General features: G+C 37.8%; 1 protein-coding gene across 18 annotated transcripts in view; it reads right to left on the bottom strand.

Annotated features, from left to right (window-relative positions):
* Nucleotides 1-13,696, bottom strand: part of STAG2 (STAG2 cohesin complex component) — a 164,978-nt gene that overhangs the window by 52,527 nt on the left and 98,755 nt on the right. For all 18 annotated transcript variants that reach the window (XM_008273043.4, XM_051826895.2, XM_089323666.1 and 15 more), the window contains 7 exons: nt 11,364-11,471; nt 7,658-7,769; nt 4,822-4,939; nt 4,324-4,427; nt 2,868-2,960; nt 2,651-2,740; nt 1,233-1,436 (listed from right to left, as the gene is read on the bottom strand). In XM_008273043.4, coding sequence (XP_008271265.1) covers nt 1,233-1,436; nt 2,651-2,740; nt 2,868-2,960; nt 4,324-4,427; nt 4,822-4,939; nt 7,658-7,769; nt 11,364-11,471 — 829 coding nt within the window. The remainder of the gene's footprint in view (nt 1-1,232; nt 1,437-2,650; nt 2,741-2,867; nt 2,961-4,323; nt 4,428-4,821; nt 4,940-7,657; nt 7,770-11,363; nt 11,472-13,696) is intronic.

Genomic DNA, 13,696 nt, shown 5'->3' with positions numbered 1-13,696 from the left:
CTATGAAGATAACAAATACTTCACAGTAACAGAAGCACAATAAAGAAAAATAGATTAGATAAAAAGCAAAAAGAGCACAAAAGACAATATCTAAAAAATAAAACCTAAGTACATATTTATGGTAATTATGAGAAAGATGTATCAGACAAGTAAACAAGAAAAAAAACCATTTAAATAATGACTTATTATTACTAGATATTCTAGTCCTTTCTAAATATCAACATATGTTAACAAACTTTAAAATTTAGAATAACTTAAGTTTTGGAAAATTTTACAAGCTTTAGTAAATGAAACATAAAATTGTATAAACACCACTGAACTCCAGATCTCTCAAAAAAAGGTTACTTGCTCTTAAACTTTAATTTTTCTACAAAGTAATTAACTTTCATTTATAAACAACTACCTGATTTCAAATTAACTAGTCATAATCACAACTATATTCAGCCAAGATTAGAGCCATTAAAATTTTTAACTAAGAATGTAGGAATTGAACAGCAACATATTTGCACAAAACCCCAATTAGTAAAACTTAACAGGTTTGGAATAATGCTACGAAAAAAAGCTAAATAATTGACAAAACAGGGAAATTAAATATCATAAATCCAGTATTTTTTATAGAAGCGGTATAAAAATGACTAAAGGCTTTAATTTGACAATTATAACTTTTTTATATTACTAAAATAAATTAAAATGTAAATATGTATTTCCAGGAAAGGCAATAGTCACAATTAAAGTACAAGTGTATGTAAGTGGTAGTCACTAAGACTCTTTGGAAATAAAATCCAATAGAACAAAGGAAATGCGTAAACCAATAGTAGCTATGATAGCAATTCATTAGAGCTTTAACAGTATCAAAGGCCTTAATGGTCTGTCCTCACCAACACTGCCAAAACACTAAAAATAATGCCCTACTTCTTTTAGGCTATCTGGTCTCAGTCCTAGTTTTAGTTTTCTGTTCCATTAACAGCCTATTATTCCATAACAGGAAAATGCCCAGATCATTTCTTTAAATTTAAAAAAGGGGAGATGGTTAGAGGAGTAGTGGTTCTCTTTCACTTTCTCTTAGTTCAGATTCTTAGCATTTTTCTATCTTGGTAGAGCAGGAATAGCCTGACAAGTCACAGAATGAAAAGCCTGAATATCTTTTCAACGTACTGCTAGGAATAATATCTGAGTAACTAAATAGACGGGAGGGGGGAGGGGTGGTGGTGGTTGACAAAATACTTATATACCTCTTGGAGAAAATCTTCAAGAAGACGGTTAAATTTATCTGCTAATTCATCAATCAGTTGACTTCTTGAAATATCTACTCTGTTGAAGATTGTGAATTCTTCATTACAGAGTGCATGGTAAGTTTTAGAACATGCCTCCAAAACATCTGTATCTGTGTGCTTCTCTACAATATTCCGGATCTGTCGCAATAAGGCATCCAAATGCTATAAAGTAAAATATTTTCATTAAAACTAAGGCATACGTAACAGAAAAAAAGTAACTAAAATAGCAGAGTGAAAATTTTCAAGTATACTAACTCTACAATGCAGTGCGTACATTTTTTTTTTTTTTGACAGGCAGAGTGGACAGTGAGAGAGAGAGAGAGAGAGAGAAAGGTCTTCCTTTTGCCGTTGGTTCACCCCACAATGGCCGCTGCAGCCGGCGCACCGCACTGATCCGATAGCAGGAGCCAGGTGCTTCTCCTCGTCTCCCATGGGGTGCAGGGCCCAAGTACTTGGGCCATCCTCCACTGCACTCCCTGGCCACAGCAGAGAGCTGGCCTGGAAGAGGGGCAACCGGGACAGAATCTGGTGTGCCGGCGCCGCTAGGCGGAGGATTAGCCTAGTGAGCCGTGGCGCCGGCCACAGTGCGTACATTTTAAGATGTCTTTTCTAGTCATGGTGAGTGAACCCACTGATCTACTCATATTTTTTTCCTCAGTCTTAAATGGGAAAATATTATCTATCTCACAAATAGTAAAGATGCTAATTAACATATATATGTACATAAAGAGCATAAAACCATTAAAACTGTTCAATGATGGGGCCGGCGTCGTGGCGTAGCAGGTAAAGCTGCCACCTGCAATGGTGGCATCCCATATTGGCACCAGTTTGAGATCTGGCTGTTCTACTTCCAATCCAGCTCTCTGCTATAGCCTGGGAAAGCAGTAGAAGATGGCCCAAGTGCTTGGGCCCTTGCACCCACGTGAGAAGACCCCGAAGAAGCTCCTGGCTTCGGATTGGCTTAGCTCCAGCCATTACAGCCATTTGGGGAGTGAACCAGCTGATGGAGGACCTCTCTCTCTCTCTCTCTCTCTTTCTCTCCGCCTCTTTATAACTCTGACTTTCAAATAAATAAATAAATCTTTTTAAAAAGTGTTCAATGAATATCAGATGCTTTTGTTTTTTGGTCATATCCAATTACTCAAACCCAAATTTCCATAAATGAGGAGTGATAGTCACATAATGGCTAGGAAACAAGATATTGCTGTGGGTATTACACAAAGGTAATCCTCCCTAAATTCAACTAATATAATATATTAAAGACATATAAAATAGGTTTTTATAAAAACATTTTGTAAAAATATAAACAGTATTATTGGATTAATCAAACCAAAAATTAAACTTCAAGGTTCCCTATACACAGAAAAAAAACTTACCTTTTCTAATCGTCCAGTTGTATATATTTCAAGATCAAAGTATTGAGGCAACTGCAACAAGTTAGTCACCTTCTCAGCATCTATAGAATACTTTGAAATATAAAGACCATGTTAAAAATCAGAAAAATGAGAGGTAAACACTGTAATCTATTCTCTGAGGCATTTAAAAAGAAACCAAAGATCTCTTCCTGACAATAGGTTGTTGATACAAACTTACTTTAGCTAGCAGTTGTGGAAGCGCCACAGCAAAAAGTTCAGTGATTTTTGTTCTGTCATCCAACTGGGTTTTCTTCTCCTTTGCTGTTAGCACCTAAAGTCACACAAATTTCTATAAATATCTTTGTTAAGCCAATTAATAATGTTAAGTGCTCCAATTTCAATTAAACATACAAAATGAGCAATAAAAATGTCTTAAGTAATAGATGCAAAAAATTTGTATTATAAAACTCTAACCCTAAAAGTGACACAAAAGAAAATAACTTACACATTATGAAAAAACAAAACCATCTGAAAAAAACAACAAAACATTGATTATTCCCATAGGGAAAATCAATACCTAATTAGACTCACCAATTCTATCTATGGATCAAAGAAGCAGTAATGAACAAGAAATGTAGTTTAGTAGCTTATATAATAATATCATTGAGGGGCTAGCATTGTGGCTAGTGGGTTAGGCAGCTGCCTATAATGTCAGCATCACATATGGGTGCCAGATCCAGTCCCAGCTGTTTTACTTCCCATCAAGCTCCCTTAATGCGCCTGGGAAAGCAGCAGAAGATGGCCCAAGTGCACCCACATGGGAAACCCGGATGAAGCTCCTGGCTCCTGGCTTCGGCTGGGCCCATCCCTGGCCATTGTAGCCATTTTGAGAGTAAACCATCAGATAGACAATATCTCCCTGTTTCTCCCTCTCTCTGACTCTGCATTTCAAATAACATAAAATAAATCTTAAAAAAAAAAGTCATTAAGCATCCTTTCAGGTTATTCTAGAAGCTGTGCATTATGAATTCAAAAAGGTAAGTTGCCATGTGCAATTAGAAAAAAGCAACACAACAAAAATTTTTAAATATCAGAAAAAGAAAAAATATACTGGTTGCATCACGAATTAAGTTTTTAATATCTGATGAAATTCTGTTTCAGTTATACGCATGCACACACAGACACTGTACATATACACTAGGTCACAATATAAATTTTTTTTCACTTTACAGTCAAAATACTTTGAAAGCCTGTGGGATTGTTCATGTAAAATACAAATACATGTGAGGCTTGCAATAATGCACTGACATCTGATAAACAGGCATGTCTACATTTAAAGAGTATTTTTCTTCATTTTAATTTCATAAGAAAAAGTAGAAGTCATAACTAAACGAAAACATACAGAAACACCTTTTTAAACTGGTGTGTTACATAGACTCATGAAGGCAGTGACTGTTAATCACTATATCTACTGTGGTAAAATATCTTATGGAAAGAATTCAAATACTTCAAATTGCTCATGCTAATTTGCTAATTACTAATTTGCTTCTAACGTATGTTTCTGAGAAAAAGTCATCTGCAAAATCAAATGTAAGTTGCAAAATTTTTCACCCTATGGTTAAAATAGGACTTTTTAAAGAGACACAAAGGAAAGAAAAAAATCAGTTTAGAATAGTGAAAATACATTGACATACCCTTTTTCCTGTCCCTCTTCCCACAGGAGGATGACATTCAGCTGCTTGTCTAATAGTACAAAGCATTATTTCAATCAGAGCACTCTCTTGCCTGTCTGTCAGTGCTATGAAAAAAATTAAAAATAAGAGTTAACCTATTTCTTCTCCCTAAATGCCACTTATAATTATTACATAACAAGTTCCCCTGCCTGTGAACAGATTGACCTAGTGTACTAAAGAAAATCTCATTATTTATCACAGAAACAAGTTAAACCTTCCTAAAACCCTTTAGCATTTCAAATCTGTACCCCACTGATCTATACATCTGAGAAAAGAAAACATGAATTCAATTATTTAAAATGTGTTAACAATTGTTGTCTTTCCTTGTAGCATAATATTCACATATAGGAATTCAGAAAGATCTTCTATCAGTTATTTTAACAACAAAAGAATGAAATAAGCCAAATCTATTTGCAAAACTAAGTTAACAATAAAAATACCGTAAGTAATTATTCTTACCTTCCTCTCCACTAAGTGGCTCCTCTAGTAACAAGCTATTCATACATTCCCAGTCTTTCAGCAGCTCCGTAGCACAGTCCCACATGCTATCCACAAGGTAGGCTGCATGCTCATGTAACTAAAATTTAAAAAGAGGAGTGTATTCATAGTCAAACAATATACTGGCTTTAACTCAAAAGAATAGAAGCTGTGTTGGTAAGCTGTTGAAATTTTAAACAATCACCTACTTTGTTTTTATGTCAAATGGAAAAAAGGACAGAGAAGAAACTGCCTTAGCTGTCGATAAGCAAACCAGGTAGCATCCCTAAACATTTTCCCACAATAATCACAAAAATAATAACATGAAAATTGTTTCACATAAAGATAATATACATACTGACTGCTTACTTGGATCTAACATTGTATCAGTAATTAACTACATTGCATTCTTAAATATAACATGCATTTATTTTAACTGAATAGGAGTGATAATGATTAATTAAAACATAATACACATTTACTTGTCAATTCAATATATAAGCAAATCATTCTCCTCACTGTGAAGACCCTATTGCTTCCCAGCTCATTTTATGAGATGAATATATCCATGATACCCAAATCTGCTAACGGCATTAAAATATTTGTTAAATTATAAACAATTATCCTTTATGAATATAGAAGGAATATCCTCAAAAGCTGGCAAACTGAAATCAATCATATATGAAGAGTCTTCAAAACTTCATGGATAATGAAATATTCTCCCAATTCTACTTTCCATGAACTTTTTGAAGTACCTTCATACATAAAGGATCAAGGCCGAGTAGGGTTTTTGCTAAGAATTTAGGGTTGGTTCAACATTCAAAAACTCATTAATTTACAGAAGGAAAAGAAAAAGAATCATCTTGGGGCAGCACTGTGGCATAGTGAGTGGGCTAAGGCTCTGCCTGCAACAACAGCATCCAATATGGGGGCCAGTTTAAGTTCCCACTGCTCCTCTTCCAATCCAGCTCTCTGCTTATGGCCTGGGAGGGCAGTGGAAGATGGCCCAAGTGCTTGGGCTTCTGCACCCCGGGGAAACCCAGAAGATTCTCATTCCTGGCTTCAGATCAGCCCAGCTCCGGCTGTTGCAGCCATCTGGGGAGTGAACCAGTGGATGGAAGAACCTTCTGTCAGTCTATCCCTCTCTGTCTGTAACTCTACCTCTCAAATAAGTAAATAAATCTTCAAAAAAAAAATCATCTTAAAGGATGCAGCGAAAGCATTTTTTAGAATTCAAAATCCATTCATGGAAGAACCTACCAGCAAAAGATGGTTTAGGAAACATCCTCAACCTGTTAATAAATAACTACATAACACCTATACCTTACAACATAATTTGTATTGAAATAGTGGCCATTTACACCATAAAATTAAACAATTCAAAAATGTCACTTCTATTTCTATTCAACATTCTACTGATGGTCTCAGTTAAATAAGAAAAACAAATGAAATAAATTTTGGAACGGATTCAGCAAATTTCCAGTTGAGTATCTGTAAATGATCTGACTGCATATTTTAGAAAATCCTAAGGAATCTATTTAAAAATCAATAAAATAAACAAATTGGGGCCGGCACTGTGGCACATCAGGTTAATGCCCTGGCCTGAAGCGCTGGTATCTCATATGGACGCCAGTTCGAGACACAGCTGCTCCACTTCCGATCTAGCTCTCTGCTATGGCCTGGGAAAGCAGTAGAAGATGACCCAAGTCCCTGGGCCCCTGCACCCACATGGGAGACCCAGAAGAAGCTCCTGACTCCTGGCTTCAGATCAGCGCAGCTCCAACCATAGATAGAAGACCTCTCTCTCTCTCTCTGCCTCTCCTTCTCTCTCTGTGTAACTCTTTCAAATAAATAAATAAATCTTTAAAAAATAAAATAAAATAAACAAATTTATTTAGCAAAGTTGTAGATAGGAAGTCAATATTCAGATGACGATTGTCTCACAATCAGAAAATTAAACTAAAAGGCCATAGTAACAATGAAAGAATACATAATATAGAATATCAAAAATGAGTTCTGAACCCTCTCAAAATCGACTTATCAAGTAGATTTTTCGACTTCAAGGAAACTGATATAAATATGCATCTACAATAATAGTATTTTTAGTATCAGTTAAGAACTTACAGTGTGCTGGCTGATGAAATTTACATGGGATACTTAAGTGTTAACTAAGAAATAATTACCCTCCTTTTTACTCAGGAATTCAGGTGTGGTTACTAAGCCAAGATTATTGCAAGTAGCCCAACTGGTCACCACAATTTTTAAATTCCAAAATTCGAGTTATCATCATTATACATAGATCCTAGTATCTGAAAATCTTGCTAAGGTAGAATCCATTTTTTAACAATATGGAGTGAGTGAATCTCTGTTCTATTCAAAATTTTCTGTGTCACCTGAAAGACTTTAAATTTTAAATCTGTCTCTGGAATTTTTTGAACAGAAGTATAAAATAGGGGACAATGTTGTGGCTGACTAGACGACCAGAGACCAGATCCCATATGGGCACTGGCTGAAATCCTGGCTGCTCCATTTCCAATCTAGCTCCCCAGTAACGTGCCTGGGAAAGCAGAAGAAGATGACCCAATTCCTTGGGCTCCTGTACCCATGTGGAAGACCTGGATGGAGCTGCAAGCTCCTGCTTTTGGCCTAGTCCAAGCCTGATCCTTGGGCAATTTGGGGAGTGAACCAGGAAAAGGAAGATATCTCTCTCACTCGTTCTTTCTCTCCTTCCCTCTCTCCCTCTCTACTCTGCCTTTCAAACAAATAAATAAATCTTTTAAAAATACAAGAAAAAAGTATAAAATAAATAACAACTAACCTCACTTTCAAGAAAGAAAAAAACCAATGTCTTAACAAGGTTGGCATTTGGACCTTGTCTTCCCCTTCTTTTCATCATTCCATCTTCCTCTGGATCTCTACGACTGAAGAGCCTATGACAAAGGAAATATTTATATTAAAACAAAACACATATTTCCTAATCAAAAAACTAATAAGCAACTAATAAAGGAATGAAGGGAAATTGAGCATGGGATAATGCCACCCATGTGGGAGACCTGGGCTGAGTTCCTGTCTCCTGGTTTTGGCCCGGCTCAGGCCTGGATACTGTGGGCATCTGGGGAATAAACCAGTGGATGGAAGCCTTCTTGTTCTGTGTCTGTCTCTTCTCAAATAAACAAGAGAAGCATGTGTTTAGAGCAGCAGTTAACATGCTGCTTGGGATTAAGGGATATTGGAGTGCTCTAGAGTCCAAGTCCCACCTGTGCTTCTAATTCCAGGTTCTTGCCAATGCATACCACAAGAAACAGTCAGTAGTTCGTGATGCAAGTATTTAGGTCTCTGCCACCTATGTGTGAGAGCAGGATTGAGATCCAACCTCCTGGTCTCAGACTACATAGCCTAACTATTGTGCACACTTGAATTAGCAAATTGACGATCTTTCTGCCATTCAAATGAAATGGAAAGAAATAAATTTAAAAATTTAAGAATAAATGAATCTAAATGTTTAATGTAATTGATGAACTGTGGGGAGCAACTGAGACTAGACTAAGTTACTGGAATTAAGACTTATTCTATGCATCTGCTCTCCCACAATATGGCGCTGAGAGAGAGACCAAACAACCTCTACGCAGCTGCCTCATCAGTTTGATAAGCTGCAGGAGCTGATCCTGCTCCTGATTGGAGGAGAGCAGTGTGCTCGGCGTGTGGGTAGCAGAGTTGGGATTGGTGGAAGAGGACTATAAAGGAGGAGAGAGACAACATGCACCAGGAACATCTGAAGGAACACCTGAGCAGCCCCCGAGAGAGCCGGCCGGCGGTGTGCCGCTCCTCCGCGGAAGCGGGGAAAGTGGCAGGGGGGGCCGCCCCTCCACGGAGGTAGAGGGGTTGGCAGCCAACCCGGGAAGGACCAGCAGCTAACCCGGGAAGGGCCGAGCAGACAAAAGAATAGCGCAGGGTCCTGTGTCGTTCCTCCGCGAAGAGGGGGAGCGACAATGAACCTACATTATTTATGCACAAAAAAAAACAACTAAGATATATATTTTTCTTTGAAACTGCACATATACTGGCAGGTACTTGACACAGCAATTAAGACACTGCTTGGGATTCCTACATCCTACATCAGCTCAATTCCTGACTCTGCTTTCACTTCCAGTTTCCAGCTAATGTGCAGCCTGAGAAGAAATGGTGACAACTCAATTATTTCAGTCCCTGTACCCATGTGAGAGACCAAACTCAGTTCTATGCTTCTGGCTTCTATCTATTTGCTGTGGTCATTTAGGGAGTGATCTCCTGGCTCTGAGCCTTTGCCATTCAAATAATATTTAAAATAAATAAATACAATTAAGCCTATCTTTTCCTTCTATCATTACAAAATTATCTCCACCTAGTAGGCTCTTACTATGGCTAGCATGGCTACTTCCAATAAACAACCAAAAAAAACTAACACTGGCTAGCACCCCAAATGGATATTTTATTAAAAAGTCACATGGCAAAATTAGTTTAGTCTATGTTATTCAAAATGTTGTCTTTAAAAGCCATTAGATAGCAGGTATTGTGGCATAGCATCCCATACGTGCACCAGTCTGAGTACTGGCTGCTCCACTTCTGATCTAGCTCCCTGCTAATGTGCTTGGGAAAGCAGTGGAAGATGGCCCAAGTTATTGTGCCCCTGCACCCACATGGAAGACCTGGAAGAAGCTCCTTGCTCCTGGTCTTGGCCTGGCCCATCCCCAGCCATTGCAGACATTTGGGGAGTGAACCAGCAGATGGGAGACCTCTTTGTCTCTTCCTCTCTCTCTGTAATTCTGCTTTGCAAATACATAAAACAAATTTATAGAAAAAAGCACTAGATAACATTCACTGAATATTTTCTGTGATCACATATTCACACTATTAAGAATTCCTAGGAGTCTCATGACAAAAATTAAGAATTTCCATAGTAAGTACTTGAAGCAGAACAGCTAATACATCCTGAAAAAAGGAAAAATAAGCCTAAGACTAAATATTGCAATATTTGGAGTGAAAATATATAAAAAGAATGAACAACTAGAAGGAATCATCCTAAAAGTTTAATATAGTGTATCTGTTAAAAGACACGGTTATATTTACTCTTAGAGAAATAAGTTCAATAAATCAAAGGAAATAGAGTAGAAATCTAAACTGTAAAAGAAAATAACAGGGGCTGGCACTGTAATGTCGAGAGTTAGGATGCCACCTGGGACATCAGTTAGGGCATCAGTTCAATTCCTGGCCGCTCCATTTCTGATCTGGCTCCCTGGTGATACACCTGGGAAAGCAGCAGAGAATGGACCAAGTATTTCAGCCCTTGTCAACCACTTGGGAGAGCCAGAAGCATCTGGTTACTGGTTTTCGTCCAGCCCAGCCCCAGCTGTTGTGGCCATTTGGGGAGTGAACCAGCTGGTAGAAGATTCTCTTGCACTCTCTCTAATTCTGCCTTTAAAACAAATAAATATTTTTTTAAAAAAAGTATGGAAGTTTCAATTAGACTGAGCAATTTTAATGTTATAAATATGTAAGCTTTATAGAAAAATACAAACAACAGCACACTGAAAGATTCATAGGAAATGGGCATTTTTGGCACATCAGTTAAAGCAAATATCATTGCATATCAGTGAGTTCAGTTTCTAGCTCCACTCATAATTACAGCTTCCTGCTAATACTGGTGGCACCCCAGGAGAGCTAGGTAACTGGCTCAAGTATTTGTGCCCCCACCATAAATATGGGAGACTTCTATGTAGTTCCTGGCTCCTGGCTACAGCCTGGACCAGCATTGGCTGTTATGGGCACTAAGGGAGTTATCCAGTGGATAAGAGATCTCTGTCTGCCTGTATGCCTCGCTGCCTTTCAAATAAATAAAAATAAAATTTTTGAAATTATTGAAAATGTGGAATTAAAATGAGTTTATCTGAGTACAAAGTATCTCTGAAATCCATGCATGGTTAATTTCATAACTATTTTCAGGGCTGGCACTGTGGTGCAGCAGGTTGAGACACCATCTGCAGCACCAGCCTCCCATACGGCATCAGTTCAAGTCCCAGCTGCTCGACTTCCAATCGAGCTCAAAGACTTTTTAAAATTTCAATTCCATTTTCCATGAATTTTTTGGAATACCCTTGTGTTTATGTGTACTTACATATAGTATAAATTATTATGAAAGTATATTTTAGAAAATGATGATCAGATAGGGTGCACATTGAGTTGTGGTGGGTTAAGCCACGTCCTGAAATACTAACACCCCATATGAGTGCCAGTTCAAGATCAGCTGTTCCACTTCCAATACAGCTCACTGCTAATGCTCCTGGGAAAGCAACAGAAGATGGCCCAAGTCCTTGTGCCCCAGACACTCACGTGGGAGACCCAGATGGAGCTCCAGGCTCCTGGTTTTGACCTGCTCAGTCCCAGAAACAAGCTAATACATCTCTCTTTCTTACCCTCTCTCTGTAACTCTGCCTTTGAAACAAATAAATAGATCTAAAAAAAAGTGATTATCAGCAATATAGAGTTACTTTTTATAGAGAAATTCTCCAGCTGCTACTGCTACTGGCCGGTGAGCTGAATAAACCAGATGATATACATTTTCACAATCTTCTGCAGTAAGAACTTCTTCACTACTCCTAAAAAGAAATATGCAAGAACAGAATTATGCAAGTACAAAATTCATGCCCATACATTTCACAAATTTGTATTAAAATAAGAAATCAACATTACTTAATTATCATCTATTGGTAAAAGGTTATCCCAACAAGACCTGAGTACTTTATTACAATCAAAGATAGCAGTGAATATAGAATGTAAACATATAAATGTTGAAGGTAATAACATGGTAGGGATGCTAAAGGGAAACTAAACACAAAATAATGAAATTATAAATAAACGGGCAGAATAGCACACAGTTACAGGTTAATAATTTAAATAAATGTATTTCAGTTATATTAAAGAAAAATACAATATAACAACATTAAAATATGCTAGTGCTATACTTATCTTGAACCAAGACAGAATACTTTATCCACAATGTACTGACAACCATATTAGGCAATCCAAGAGGCTTTACCAAATAATTAAAATATGAAAACTGTGCCAAAGATCTTTAATTGCAATCTATCATTGGAAATTCTCATTAAATTATAGCAATCATTTTCCTGATTGTATTTTATTTTAAAAAGTCTAATAAAATCTTCATGGTAAATCAGCCATTATAGGAATCTATCAACCACAGAATCCCAGAGTGAAACGTCTTGTGTTTCTTCCTTGGGACAATATTCAGGGTTCTAAGCCTCTTGGCAGCTCTTCCCTTCCTCATATGTTTCTATTCTTATTTAAAACAATCTTGGATTTTTACCTTTCAACCAAAGAGAACAGCTTAAGAGCATAAGGTATTAAGTCAAAGAGCACTTTCTAGTTCTACGCTGTGCTAAAGGTTTATATGTAAGTCTTATGTTTATGATGTATTATTTCTTTTTGACAAAAAAGAAATTATCAAAATTCAAATTTCAAAACTTTGATTTAGGGGCTGACATTGTGGCATAGCAGGTAACGCTACCACCTGTGATGCTGGCATCGCATATGAGCATTGTTTCATGTCCCGGCTGCCCCACTTCTGATCCAGCTCCCTGCTAATAGCCTGGGAAAAGCAGCGGAAGTTGTCCCAAGTGTTTGGGACCCTGCCACCCATGTGCGAGATCTGGTTGAAGCTCCTGGCGTTGGTCTGACCCAATGCTAGCTGTTGTGGTCATCTGCGGAGTGAACCAGAGGATGGAAGATCTCTCTCCATAACTCTTTCAAATAAGTAAATAAATCTTTTGAAAGTTTGATTTATTTTATTCTATGTATAATATTGTCTTTTTGGGGAGAAAGCCATTTATGTCTTTTCTTTCTAAAGAAAAAAATACTGGCTCAAATCAGTAAAGGTATTGTATGTGTGTATTAGTTCATTTGTCTTAACATTTTTAGAATGAACATTCATAGCAAGTTTTAAATATTATGTGTGTACATAGCAGAAAAACATAAATGGCTTTGTCTATTATCTTTAATAATAATATGAGAAATAACAAGGAAAGATGTCCTTGGTGTACTATGGAGGAAGGAGCAAGAAACTACAAGAATATATGTAGAAAGACATTATGTTTTACATTTATTTCAGTGAATTATTTCAATATTTTATAACATGTAATTAGAAATTATAGGGTCACCTGTTTGAGTTCCAGCTGCTCTATACTTCTGAAAAGCTCCCTACCAGTGTGCCTGGGAAAGCAGAAGATAGCCCATGCACTTGGGCCCCTGCACCCACATGGGAGACTCAGATGGAGATCTAGGCACTTGGCTTTAGCCAAGCCATTTGGGTAGTGAACCAGTGAATGGAAGATGCTTCTAATTCCGCCTTTCAAATCAATCAATCAATCTTAAAATTAAAAAGCCACCAGGTAAACAAATTCTTAGAAAACATCATTATGTCCAGAGCCACACTTTTTTTTTAAAGATTTTATTTATTTGACAGGTAGAATTACAGGCAGAGAGAGAGAGAGAGAGAGAGAGACAGACAGACAGACAGACAGACAGACAGAGAGAAAGGTCTTCCTTCCATTGGTTCACCCCCCAAATGGCCGCTACGGCCAACGCTGTACCCATCCGAAGCCAGGAGCCAGGTGCTTCCTCCTGGTCTCCCACACGGGTGCAGGGGCCCAAGCACATGGGCCATCCTCCACCACCCTCCTGGGCCACAGCAGAGAGCTGGACTGGAAGAGGAGCAGCCGGGACTAGAACTCGGCGCCCATATAGGATGCCGGTGCTGCAGGCGGAGGATTAACCAAGTGAGCCACGGTGCCAGGCCCCCAGAGCT

This window comes from Oryctolagus cuniculus, chromosome X, assembly GCF_051225735.1.
Source record: "Oryctolagus cuniculus isolate XC-2025 breed Fujian yellow rabbit chromosome X, ASM5122573v1, whole genome shotgun sequence".
Lineage (NCBI taxonomy): Eukaryota > Metazoa > Chordata > Mammalia > Lagomorpha > Leporidae > Oryctolagus > Oryctolagus cuniculus.
The sequence above is the reverse complement of the archived record's forward strand: the minus strand, read 5'-3'. Positions and strand labels throughout refer to the sequence as shown.